The sequence below is a fragment of the Lathamus discolor genome, chromosome 1, assembly GCF_037157495.1.
Source record: "Lathamus discolor isolate bLatDis1 chromosome 1, bLatDis1.hap1, whole genome shotgun sequence".
Lineage (NCBI taxonomy): Eukaryota > Metazoa > Chordata > Aves > Psittaciformes > Psittacidae > Lathamus > Lathamus discolor.
This window is the reverse complement of record NC_088884.1, coordinates 78,740,901-78,754,337: the sequence shown is the minus strand read 5'-3', so window position 1 is coordinate 78,754,337 and position 13,437 is coordinate 78,740,901. Positions and strand designations below refer to the sequence as shown.

Sequence of the window (13,437 nt, the reverse complement as noted above, 5' to 3'; positions counted from 1 at the left end):
CACTCAGCAACAGGATAGCCTGAGGATATCATACAGTGTGACTCCTTAAGACCTAAATCATAATGATATGCTAAAGTATTCAAAAAGATAAGCAATCACAGGGCAGGCTGTCTATTTCCATAATTTCATGCCAGTATTCTGCATTAGACATCTTTATTAAGTTAATTCCATAGAGAGGAATCTTAAAAGTCAACTCACGGTGACTTTTCTCTAAGGTAGGTAAACAACTGAAGCAGGAAAGCTTTAGAGATGGGCAGGTTGCTCCTTGCAGCCTGCCCTCTTAAAATATGAGATTTACATTGCAAGATAGATATTCCAAAGCAATCTGGTTGGGAAGTTCTAGTTGGGGTGAGCAGACTTTCCTCCCTTTTTGGGTAAAATATGTCAGGGACACTCACTGTTCACACACATTCAGTTCTTGGCAGCCTGATACAAATTTGGCTTTCTGTCCTGAATAGTAGTCTCTGCACTCGGCATCTTAAGGAAAAGCAAAAATGTCATACCTTGATGTGCTCAATGCCTCCCATATTCATCCAGGCCTGCGCTTGGTCTGGGTTTAGCTCCACAGCCTGTTTATAGCTCTACATAAATAAGAAACATTTTTAGGTTAAGAGTCTGAATCTCCAAACAAAACCAGTGCTGGAAGGGAAAGAGAAAGTTTCCTCTCCTTCTGAATCCATTTAAAATATAATTTCAAATTCTTCTCACATACAGTGCACAAGCTGATTTTCAGCTTCTTCACAGCAGAGGCAACCTAATACACTGCTTCACTGCCGAGCTCATCTCGCGGGTTTTCCCTGCCCACAGCACCATATGAGGAGCCATGCCAACCCCTGTGACCCTCTCTCTGCACCCTGCACCACGGGGGTCTCCTGCACATCAGCGTCATTTCCTTGGGCAGGTGCCTGCCAACCACAAGCCATGTGTGAGTTGTGATGCTCCTCATCTTTAAGGCTTTGGAGCTGGCAGCAGACTATGGTACAGTCACTTGTGTGGGGGTTTCAGAAGGACCTGAGGGCAATGCTACCACTCTCCACTGACTCCACCACTGTGCATGGGAGAAGCAGCAACAAGGACCTTCTGGACTCTGTCAAACAACATCGTTTCTATGGTGTCACAAAAGGAAAGGATTCAAATCAGAATTACATATCTTGAGGGGTATTGAGAATATTCAGAACTGTCCCGCTAATATTCTGTACTATTATTTAATGCTAACATAACTTCTGAGCTCTCAAGCCTCCTGCTCCACAGGATAAGCCAACCTCTTAGCTATTAGGTAATCATAGAATCATAGAATAGTTAGGGTTGGAAAGGACCTCAAGATCATCTAGTTCCAACCCCCCTGCCATGGCCAGGGACACCTCACACTAAACCATCCCACACAAGGCTTCATCCAACCTGGCCTTGAACACCACCAGGGATGGAGCACTCACAACCTCCCTGGGCAACCCATTCCACTGCCTCACCACCCTCACAGGAAAGAATTTCCTCCTTATATCCAATTTAAACTTCCCCTGTTTAAGTTTTAACCTGTTACCCCTTGTCCTGTCACTACAGTCCCTGACAAAGAGTCCCTCCCCAGCATCCCTATAGGCCCCCTTCAGGTACTGGAAGGCTGCTATGAGGTCTCCACGCAGCCTTCTCTTCTCCAGGCTGAACGCCCCAACTTCCTCAGCCTGTCTTCACACGGGAGGTGCTCCAGTTCCCTGATCATCCTCGTGGCCCTCCTCTGCACTTGTTCCAGCAGTTCCATGTCCTTTTTATGTTGAGGACACCAGAACTGCACACAATACTCCAGGTGAGGTCTCACAAGAGCAGAGTAGAGGAGCAGGATCACCTCCTTCGACCTGTTGGTCACACAATAGCAACATGGTGGGTTCTCACAATTCCCCATGCTTCCAGCTAAGCCACCTGGGGTTGGCCATCACTGGGAAGGGGGCTGGGGCTGAATGGACCAAGGGTCTGGTCAATAAGAAAAGGCCTAGGCTCCTCCATAATCCCACCATGACTCTGTACTAAACCTCTCAGAGCAGGGAGCTGTATTTCCACACATGAATAAGGAAAAAATTTGCAGCCAGGTCTGGCAAAATGAGGTGCACGATAGCTTTACCTGTACCACTGCTGAACTGCTGAGCTCCCAAGAGCAACAGCCAGGGTGCACGCTCCAGGGAGCATTAGATGCAGTGACCTAACTCTTATCTTTAAACCTACAGAACTATCCACAGGGCTTAGAGCAGTCGTACCTCAAAAGCCTTGTCAAGGAGATTCTGTTCTCTTAGCTGGTTTCCTTTAGTGAAAAAGAGCTCTGATATGACTTTTGGATCCTTTGGCTTTAGCTGAAGAGCTTTTTCTATAGCTTCAAGTGCCTGTGAAAATGCAAGAGGACGTTGTATTACTGTATTCTGGGCCTTCGCCACTAGGCCTCCCAGCATAAAAGTTACCCTCCTCCTTTCCCTTGTTTGCCCCACACCATTAACACACATGGAAATGATATTTTATATGCTTGTGGCTTAGTGGCAGTGGGGCTGATAGCAGCGGGAGCAGTAAGTAACAAAAAGCCCATACTGCTTAACTTCAGTCCCAGTATCTAGATAAAAAGGAGGTTTTAGTAAAAAAATAAACCTACTGGATGTGCACTAAGGCGTGTGACATGTCTCTGGACAGATGGAGTGTAAAATTCGACCTGAGCTCTGTGCGTGAGCCCTCAGGACAAAGGCACTCTGCAGCCATGGTACCTTAGTATAGTGCTCCTGCTTGCTGTAGATGGCCGAGAGAAGGCGGTAGCACTCCAGACACTTCACATCCTCGTTGAGTATATGGTTTGTCATCTTTTCAGCTTCCTTCGTCCGCCCCATCATTGCTAAAACCTGAGCCTATGGAGCCACATTATAAAGGGTTATGGCATTAAAAAGCTCAGCCCTCCTTAACAGATGATGCTGCACTCAGTGGCTGCTGTTCCACTTCCATGGTCTTGCCCCACACTCACCAGTGCCAGTCGGATCTCTCTGTTTGAAGGCTGCAGTGATCCTGCTTCTCTGTAAACCTGCAGAGCTTCTTCATACCGCCCCGTGTTGTAATATAGAGCCCCCAGCGGGGACAGGATTTCAGCCTTCCGGGACACCTTCAGTGCCCTGGAATTTGGGAAAAAGAGACGCTCCAGGTGGTGTGGGGATCAAAGCAGAAGAGTGAGGTGTGGCTTGTCCTGAGATAGAACAGCTAAGCTCTGCACCCTGCTCATCCCACCCTGAGAAGCATAAACTAAAGATCTCTTGGAGGGGTAAGCATGCCCACAGCAGCAATCTCTCTGGCCACCTGAAAAGGACAGAGGGACACCTCCAAAGTGCATCAGGAGTGAGAATGGCTGATAGTGGCAGAAACTGGAAAATGTGAACACAAATCAGGATGCCAAAAAGGAGGGCCCCTCCCACCCAAAAAACAATCCACCCTGCTGCATACTAGGAGTCAGAGCCTGCCTTACTAGCACATTTCTGGGATGGGTCAGAGTTCCCAATGGTGTCAAAGATTTAGTGGTGGTCTGTGCAGCAGTTATAGCTGTTATTGGTGCAACATGCACAGACCAGCTTCAAGAAGGGTAGAAGTCCTGCTAACAACCTGTTCATGCCATCAAGGAACTTCCAACTTCATCTTAAGAGCATCGCCCAGCTAAAAGCAGCAGTGTGTCCATCCTGCAGATTGAGAATGGTCCAGAGAAGTCAACACTGCCTGAGTCTGTGCTGCTTTTCCAAGCGTTCCCCAAAAATAGCCAAATAACCAAATGTAAATCTGGAGATTTACCTGGAGGATTTTATCTGGATGGAGAAAGAAACATGCACTGACAGATTCATCTATCAGAGGCTCTTTGGCAGAGACAAGCCTTACAGGGGGAAGAGAGAAACCTCTGTTTAGCATCCTAAATTCTTACCGCTTATACCACACTTCAGCCTCTTTGTTCTGCCCCAGGGAGCGGTGAAGCCTGCCCAGGTTGACCATGGCTACGTGGTGAGTGGGGCTCAGGTGGATGGCCTGCTTGTAGTGGAACACAGCTCGCTCAGGAGCCCCTGGAGAGAAACACAGCAATTAAACTGGTGCATTAAACAAAGCCTGTCACAAATTCAGCAGACAGTAATGCTCTGGGTGCTTCTTTCATCTACTGCTCTGTGCATGGGAACCATTTGGAGAGAGAAATACTGCCTCACCCTTTTGAGATTCAGTATAAGCAAAACTGCTGTCCAGACTAAGAGGCTCCAATATTCAGAGGCGACCCTGAGAAGCAGATTTTCATGGGGTGGGCTGTAGCAAGTCAAGTCAATTGTTGCAGCAATCATGCTGCAGGGGAGATACACCCACTGTGCTAAGCACAGAGTCCACCCCAGAGAAAGGCAACACAGACATGGAGAATAAGCCACCCGATACACCCCACAAGCTCACCAGAGCTGCAAATAGTTTCAGATCTTCCCAAACAGAGCTGATTTTCTCCACCTCTGTTGGCTGGCCCTGCTCAGTCTCTGTGCATTGCTCAACTGGACTGGGAGTAGCTTTCAGTGACGAGTTAATTCCTACCTGGAGGCAATGAATCCCAGACCAGAGGCGTCCAGGTGCCCATTTTGGATCATGTAGGCACCAACTCCATGTTGCAGAGGAGCCATTGGGTGGCACTGCTTCCCTGTGTGACAGTGTGTACTGGTGCAAGGTCCTGCAGTCCATGACATCACTGAGCACCAGCACAAAATACAATACCATGCAAAAGCAAAGGCACCAGACCACGAGCCCAAAAGCCTAAAGTTGTATTTCTAACACTATATTTCTATTTAGCTAAGTAATGGCTTTCCTCGAGAAGGATCTTGAAGTGCTTCCCTCAGGCAGGGCCTGCTGGCTACCTACTAAATAAATTAATGGAGCACAGTATAAAGTTCTAGCATTCCAGCAGTGTGAATATGGTATTTTTAACCCCAGTGCTTGTTAAATTGGTTTGCACACTGTAGACCAGATAATCTCCTGATGAAAACCGATACTCACAGAGCTTCGTCCACCAACAAAGCTTTGGAGTATTGGCATTTTCTGAAGCCGAATCACTTCACAACGTATTTAATTCAATTTCTAGCTGGAAAGCAGAACTTGAAAGCAGCCTGTGCATGCTGGGGCACTGAGCATCTGCTGCCGTGGGAACTGTATTTTCATAGCTCTTCAGATCTCGTTTGGTTTCTCTGAGACTATCTCCGTAACATTAAAGTAACAGTGACACTTCTCAGCACCTCCTTTACAGGAGAGAGGAGGGACGTCTGTAGGGAGGTTTAGAAGCACTTAAGATTCATCAAAGGCCAGTGATGCATCTTCCAAGGTAGGACTTTTTCAACACATCCATCAGAAGCCTTCATCTTCTCCCACCTCTGGCAGATGTTTTTGAAAATCACATGTACAAAACATCCTGGGAAGCAGCTGGGTGTGCACCTCAGTCTAAGTCAGCCACTGCCTCCCCTGCTCAACAGACAGGGGTAATGCGCATCGTTAAGGGAAATGAATGTCTATGACCACTGCAGAGCTGCCTATTGTGGCTCCCGAGCTGACACTTGCTGGAGGCTTGTTGCACAAAGTCCTGCAAGTTAATTGGTGCGGTGCTTCTCAGCCTCTCCCTGTGCCCACTGGGGAAGAGCCCAGCCTGTGATGGGCTCAATACCAGCTGCTTCCTTCATGTCTCCAGGAGGGTTATTTACACATAATGCCTGAAGTACCAGAAGGCAGTGGGGTTTTTTCTTCTTGTTTGTGTGTAGGGAAGCGTAGTAGTAAACCAGGAAAAGTTAGTTTTCACTTTGGCACAAGTGCAAAAAATAGAAAGTGCACTGCAGTGCATTTGGACCACAGTTTTTGGCAGGAAAAGGGCAGCTTATCTGGGATGGCAAGCAGAGATAAGCACAATGTCAGTGTGAAAATACTGAGGAATTTCTATTATTTACAAGCTTGAATTTTGCAGGGCACAAATTCAGAAACTCAACCTCTGTCACTAATGCCAAGATGCCTTTTTTGATTATGAATATTCATTTTGCTTTCGTGTGTATTTCACACTGATACTACAGAAGACCAGCGGCTGAGTGTCAGCTCAGAGGTAGGACGGCCAGCTGCAGACTGATGGGCACCACTGTCCTGTCTTCCCAAGCACCACAGGCACAGTGGCAAAGGGGCAGAATGGGTAGCAACCAAACACTTTAAGATTACAATATTCTGTCACTGGGTCTCAGCTCCATCCTGAAGGGACCAGAGTGAGACAGTAATTTGGTTTCCACTAGTCATTTGTCAAACTTGGCTTTGCTTATAAAGCTGTCAATAAAAGTCAGCAATTACAGTAGCATTTTTTGTTGTTGTTATGTGGACTGCAGGAAGTGCCTGAGTCCATGGAATTTGAATATGAACCAGGAGCTCAGAAAAGAAAGGCTTTGGATGTCATTATGGAGCTCCTGAGAAATCAATTCACCCCAGAGTATCTTGGGTTTTCTTTTCACAAGATGACTGTTGTTAAAAGCCATGTTTATTTTTATAGTGGTGGCACTCAACCTTTACAGTCAAAGAGTTGCTTTGTCACCAAGCAGAGTTGAAAGCGCTCCAAAGACCGTAACTATCCACTTGTGTGCCTGGAATTCGGTTTGATGTGGCCATGCTTTCCCGAAGAAACAGCAGTGTTGTCGGGGTGCTGCCCAGCTCAAACTGAAGATGACAACCGCCTGTACAAAGTTGCTGAGAAACACTGAAGGGAACAGCTGGGCTGAACGCCACTGCCGCACAGTGCCTGCATTGATTACAAATTCCAGTATGCTGTGCCATCTTGATAGCACAGGAATATTTATTTCCAAGCTACAGTGGAGGTACATCTATTGCTTTGGAAGCTTTTCACACCCTTTCAGATGCATACTGCTGAATAAAACAAAGCAAATAAGGCAGAAAGGGCAAATTCCTTGCTGCTTCTCACTTACCAGTATCAACCAAGAAAACACCATAGTTGTTATGCAGATCGGAGCTCTCTGGACAATTCTCTATTCCAGCCTTATAGACCTCTTCTGCTTCCTTAAGCCGTTCCTTAAAAGAGAAGGAGATTTCTTAGTCATGGCAGAAAGGGTGTCAGCACCATGTGCTGTACGTGGAGCTCAAGGTCTGAGCCCACTCCACTGTCTAGGAGGCCAGAATTATACCCCATGGCATGGATGCAGTATAGCTGCCATCTGTACCCCAGAGCAATTCAAACATCCTTCCCTCATACGTTTTCAATCGGAACTATCTGTGAAACAAAAATAATAGCTGGAAAAAGGGGTTCCTGTGCAATGTCAGTGAGCCCCAGCTGGGCATGCACCCAGCCAGGTAACACACAGCGACAGGGGTCGTGTTGGTTCTGCTGAGAAATATCTGTCATCTGGGAGCTGATATATTTTCATTTATTTGTTTAATGAGCATCTCCCTGGCTAACTTTTCCCCTCTGCAGCTCTGCTATTCTATCCCTAGGCAGCAGGGAAAATACAAGGAGTGAAAGCTTGGCGTGTGTGATGCCTGGGGGACGGGGAGCTCTACAGGGAGACAAGGGAAGCTGGAGGAGGATGGAGGGCAATGAAAGAGTGGGGAAAATCTGACAGATCCAGATTAAAACCAGGCGTTGTCAATGCATGAGATGTAGCTCACTGGGATTCATGGGATGTGCCACCACGCTGATTCCCAGATGTACTGAGCCCTTACATTTTGCATGGATTTAAAGGGCATTTCTTGGTGCTGAGCATTTCTGGAAAATACAGAACTTTTCTTTGGGAACACCCTGCCTACAGAAAGGGTCCCAGAGGCTGTTTGCTCTCTAGCCTGAGCTAGAGGCAGCCTGGTCCTGACATGAAAATAAGGTGTCTCGTTTGGATAAATAGCAATTTAATAAGCTTTCCATTTCCCTCCAAACAGCCAGAGCGTGCCCACTGCCTGCATGCTCACTAGCATGGGTTATCACAGTCTTCCTCCCCTCCCTAATCTCAGAGGCTTGCTGTTGCATGTATTTATGGAAGGAGGCTGTGAACAGCAGAAACAAGCAGAGTGCAGAGGGGTGTCAGGCAAGCCTCCAGCACCAAAGATGCTTTCTTCAATTCTTTCCCTGCCATGGAGTGGTACAACCCTATGGCAACAAACTCCAGAGCCTCCTGACAATGCTCCCAAGCAAAATCTGCCATCTGGCTCTCCGCTGTGGAGGGCCAGGAGCCACCAAAGCAAATGTCCTGCTTGGGAGCTGAACCCCTGCTGAAATAAGGGGTCAGTCCACTCCCAGCTATGGACTGTGCTTTCCTCAAGCCCTGCAAATCCTAGAGCCTCTGGGGCTTTTTCCAGATTTAAATGGTGTACCTGATGGCAGCTTTTGTTCTGTAGCTGATTAAATGTGTGGGCTCCTTTCTCACCTTGTATTTCAGAACTGGGGAGCTGGAATTAATCCATTGGAAGAGTATGACTTGATGAAAGCACAGTTTGCCATGGTTAAGTGCTTTCACATTTACATGATAAAGGTCAGCCAGCAGAAAAGATAGTGTGTGATAAAACACAGGAACACATTTTTAAAAAGTGCTTAAGTTTGGACATTTTGGGTATATTTATGTGAATCTGACATCATTATCCTGAGGGGTCAGGAAAAGTGTAGCTATCATCAGCATTGACTAAAATGAAGAACAATTTATTGAGAAAGCATCTGTGTTACCAAGACATTAACAAGCATATTTTCAAAGATTTCTGTATTAGTTTCTTTTCCTCTGATTTTAATTTTCAGTCAAGGAATGTGGCTTTGTGTGCACATATGTCAGTTTTCTTCTTCTTATTTACTGACCATAAACCCCATCTTTGAAACACGGAAGAGCTGTGTTAAACTGGATTAGCAGTGTCCCATGGCAAAACATTCACACTCACTAATATTGAGCACTTTTAGCATTTTCATCATGGTTGCATTGCTTTTTTGGCACCTGCATGCCTCAGGCTCAGCACACAGTCTGGGATGATTTCTCTAACAGAGTGTTTGCATTAAACACAGTCAGGAATTGGGATGGGTGGGACAAGTTTTTTGTGGCAGAGCTTTCTCTCTCATAGCATCTCTTCTTGGAAGAAATGCTCTAAACTCATCAAGGCTTGATTCTCATTAACGGTTTATAATGCCACTCCCGATGCTCATGAAACATTCATCAACCTCACAAAATGCAGAAGATTGGCTTACAAAAAGTATGAGATTTTTATGATATTAAAAATATTATGCATGTGAGAATCTCTCAGTTGAACTCCAAGGGGTTTAAGTCTGGTTTTTCATGGCTCAATTTTCACACACACACACACACACACACACACATGCGTGCGCACGCTGGGAAGAAGGTGCTGCTCAAGTCCATCAGAGGAAATCCTGGAGAACCAGGAGAGCTGTGAAAATAGCAAACAAAAATGTTTGATTTCTGATATTAGCACCGCTGCAGTTATCATGGAGAGCAAGGAAAACAAAAATACATTGTGACCAAAATACAACACCAATCAGAAAAAGCAGTAAGAAGGGCAAGCCTTTGGTGACATGATCTAGGGTGAGGCATCCCTGCCCATGGCAGCGGGGTTGGAACTAGATGACCTTAAGGTCCTTTCCACCCCTAACTATTCTATGATTCTATGATTCTGTGGTAAAAGGCACAAACAAGCCAAACTGTTTTATACAATGTGGCGGTAGTTTTTTCCATGTCAGCTCTGACTTCAGAACCAACTGTCAAAGAGAGAAGAGGGCAATTACATTGAGTTACAGGCTAATTCCCTGGTTCATGGGACATTTCTTTTAGGAACACTTTTTACATCTGTAGGTAGAAAGGGCCAATAAGCCTTATTTTGGATTCATCGCCCTTAAAATAAGGTGAACATGCTGTGTGGGACCAACCAAGGTAATCCTGGCAACAGTTCACTGAGCCACATCCACGTTTCCTCCCTTCTCATCCTTAGTGCAAAGTTGAAGAAGCAGCAGCTTGTCATGAGCACGGTCATCTCATGTGAGTTATTTTAATGCGCCACTTATGACGCTTCAGGCTTTTTCTATCACATCCCAACGTTTACTGCATAAACTGCATGGCATCACAGATATCCTTCAGTTGTGAGACAGACACTGGGCCACAAGTAGACAGAAAGACACGTTTGTAATTTTTAGACAGTTTGGACATGATTGCTTGGACAAAGTAGGAAACCCAAAACTGAAAAGTGGGATCCCATCATCATCCTTTGGGCTGAAGATACCAAAACTTCTGCCCTTACCCCTCCAGAAAGCACACAGCATTAGGGTTTCACTCTGCAGCCCACAGCTACGGACAGCAGCACATGTTTGTAGGACAGCCCTTACTGCAGTCACTAGGATGAGTGTGTGAGGCAGAAGCTGCACGATCAGGTAGTCATTCACTGTGGCTGAATGTGAAAAGGTGTTAAAAGCCTGCAGGAAATAGCTATTTTCTGAGGAAATTGTATTATCTATCTCTTTTCCCTACCACTTACTCAAGAGGGTGAACAATCTATATGTAAGAGTAGATGAATTATTGCTGGACTTATTAATGGCATTTGCTTTGGGTAGAAGGCCTCAGGGCTCTATAATCATTTTATTGCTCTGTTGACCTTACAATCAATGGTTCTAATTAATAAATTCAATTAATATTAAAACCAGGTATTACTGTGGAGGACTCATTTCCTATACTTGCAGAAGACTCTTTATTGACAGCTTCATTCAAAACATAGCTCCCATTCAGTGAGTCTGTTCTTTCAATTCATACACTGTATTTCTATGCCCGTGTAGCTGACATTGACAGTATTCAAATATTTCATAGAAGCCTAGAATGGTTTGGGTTGGAAAGTACCTCAAAACCATCTAGTCCCAACCCCCTGCCATGGGTAGGGACACCTTCTACTAGACGAGGATGCTCCAAGCCCCGTCCAGCCTGGCCTTGAACACTGCCAGTGATGAGGCAGCCACAATTTCTCTGGGCAACCTGTGCCAGTGCCTCAGCACCTTCACAGGGAAGAATGTAATTTGAAAGTAATTTAAAAGGGAAAATAAAATAGCACATTTTTTAGTAATCCACATATATCATACATGAGTTTTGCAGAGTGCCTACATCATTAAAGAAGCCTAAATCAGAACAAGATCTCTGCTTATAGTTTTGCTGAAATTTATCGACTTCCCTTCCAGAAAGGTTTCACTAACCAGATCAGTGGAAAACAGTGAAATAGGATACATTTCTGCTTTATCTGTATTTGCATTTGGCAATCTTTATAGAAAGCTTTAGCACACCATGCTATGGAACAGTTAGATTTGAAACCCGGCGGAGAAAAAAATCAGTTTTCAAAGGTGTGTAGAGGTGTGCTGGAGCTGTGCAGTTATGAGGACCTTGCCCCCCAACCCTGTATCCTCAAACTGGGGCCACTGGCTATGGCCAAAGCCCATGGGAGCAATGCCCAAAGCACAGCATCCCTCATCTCCTGCTTGCAGGCATGGAGAAAAGCAGAGCCTGGTGGTCTTAACACGGGCACCCACACTTTGTGGCTTCTGAACGCAGGCATTTTGTGCTTCTATTTCCTTTTTTCTCCATGGGGGCAATATTTCACCTCACAGGGACCTTGTAGAAATAAATTACCTAACTACAGGGAGTAGGGGGAGCCCCAGGTAATGAGCATGGGGAGCAAGCCTGAGAGGAAATGAGTAATCCTGCCTCCAGAGCACAGCCTTGGCCATGCACAGTAAATAAGGCCTGGGGGCATATATTGAACAATGAGGTTAAATAAAATATTGAACAGCTGTTCATTAAGAGCAACATAAAGCTAGTGAACCTTCCCATCCCCTGCATGTGATCATCGTACCACAGTAATGAAGGGCCATATCCCGATGCATGCATGCAAGGGGCAGGATTCAGGCTGCAGAGCCCACCTGTTTTTTGTCATTTCCTAGCTTTGGAGTAATTTATTATGAAATCTCAAAGTTACTGTCATAGTTTAAGCCCAGCCAGTAATTCAGAACCACACAGCCACTCACTCACTGACTCCCTTTTTCCCTCCCCGCTCCTGAAGGGATGGGGAGGAGAATGGAAAGAACGTAACTCCCACGGGTTGAGATAAGAACAGTTTAGTAACTCAGGTATAACACAAATCACTACTGCTACCACCAATAATAATAACGATAAGGGAAATAACAAGGTGAGAGAACACAATTGCTCACCACCTGCTGGTCAATACCTAGCCCAACCTGAGCAGCGATCTGGGCCTGCTGCATAAGTCCCCCCAGTTTATATACTGGGCATGACGTGCTGTGGTATGGAATACTTCTTTGGCTAGTTTGGGTCAGGTGTCCTGTCTCTGCTTCCTCCTGACTTCCCGTGCCCCTCCTCACTGGCAGAGCATGAGACTGAAAAAGTCCTTGTTCAGAGTAAATATTACTTAGCAACAACTAAAACATCGGTGTGTTATCAGCGTTGTTCTCAGACTAAAGTCGAAAACACAGCACTGCATCAGCTACTAAGAAGGAGAAAAAAAACCTGCTATGGCTGAACCCAGGACAGTTACCTACGTAGGCATGTGTGTCTGAGGGGGAAGTGCTCGCCTATTCTGCTGTCACAACAAAGTACAATGGATTAAGACTTCACCATAGACGTGGGGAGCTGCAGAGAGGGTGTTTACTCACAACTTCAACAGTGATTTAATTCAGAGCCACATCACGTGGGTGGAATTACTCACTGCCTCCCATCCTAAAAAAGTCATCTCTAACGCAGCCTGAGAGCTCTCTGCAGACAGTGGGGGACCCATGCCTGCATGCAAGGTGAGGGTGCTCTATTGGGATGCGCAGGAGGTGCTGCGGCTGCAGTGCATACACACGCACAGTAGTCACAAAAGCTCAAGAGATCACCATTACCTGTTCGGCTAGCAGCGAGGCCAGGCTTGAGTAAGCATCTGCAAACTCTGGGCCGTACTTAATGGAGTCCCGCAGTAAGATCACAGCTTCCTCCTTCTTCCCTTGGGACCTGCACAACAGGGAAGGAGGGAAAGAAAGAAATGTTCCTGTAAGCACAGGTTTAAGTCATCCCACTGATTAACTACTTTAAAGAGATGTGAAAGTCCCCAGCTTGACCTTTTCAACAAAGGCTAAATGATTCACTTGTGCATCCTCTCCACAGTGTGCATCTCCTCAGCCCATCACTGTTTCCACATGTTATTTTCAGGGGCTGGAAGAACATAGGCTTTAATGAATCTGCTGTTTGGTCTTCTATTCTTGTATCTGTCATACTGAGCACTACGTGATGATCCTGGTGAAGACAAAATACTGCCCCAAACAACTCATTCCTCAGCCCCACATGCTGAAGAACAAAAGCTATTTTTATTGCTTGCTATCAGGCAAGCAGTGCAGGCCACATGCACTGTGTGTTGAGTCATAAACACTAGATTTTG

At 45.8% G+C, this 13,437-nt stretch overlaps 1 protein-coding gene across 1 annotated transcript in view; it reads right to left on the bottom strand.

Annotated features, from left to right (window-relative positions):
• TMTC1 (transmembrane O-mannosyltransferase targeting cadherins 1) overlaps positions 1-13,437 on the bottom strand; it is a 149,392-nt gene that overhangs the window by 5,373 nt on the left and 130,582 nt on the right. The window contains exons 13-19 of the mRNA XM_065682077.1: positions 12,905-13,013; positions 6,963-7,065; positions 3,923-4,058; positions 2,987-3,131; positions 2,736-2,873; positions 2,244-2,366; positions 504-581 (exon numbers count right to left, since the gene is read on the bottom strand). Coding sequence (XP_065538149.1) covers positions 504-581; positions 2,244-2,366; positions 2,736-2,873; positions 2,987-3,131; positions 3,923-4,058; positions 6,963-7,065; positions 12,905-13,013 — 832 coding nt within the window. The remainder of the gene's footprint in view (positions 1-503; positions 582-2,243; positions 2,367-2,735; positions 2,874-2,986; positions 3,132-3,922; positions 4,059-6,962; positions 7,066-12,904; positions 13,014-13,437) is intronic.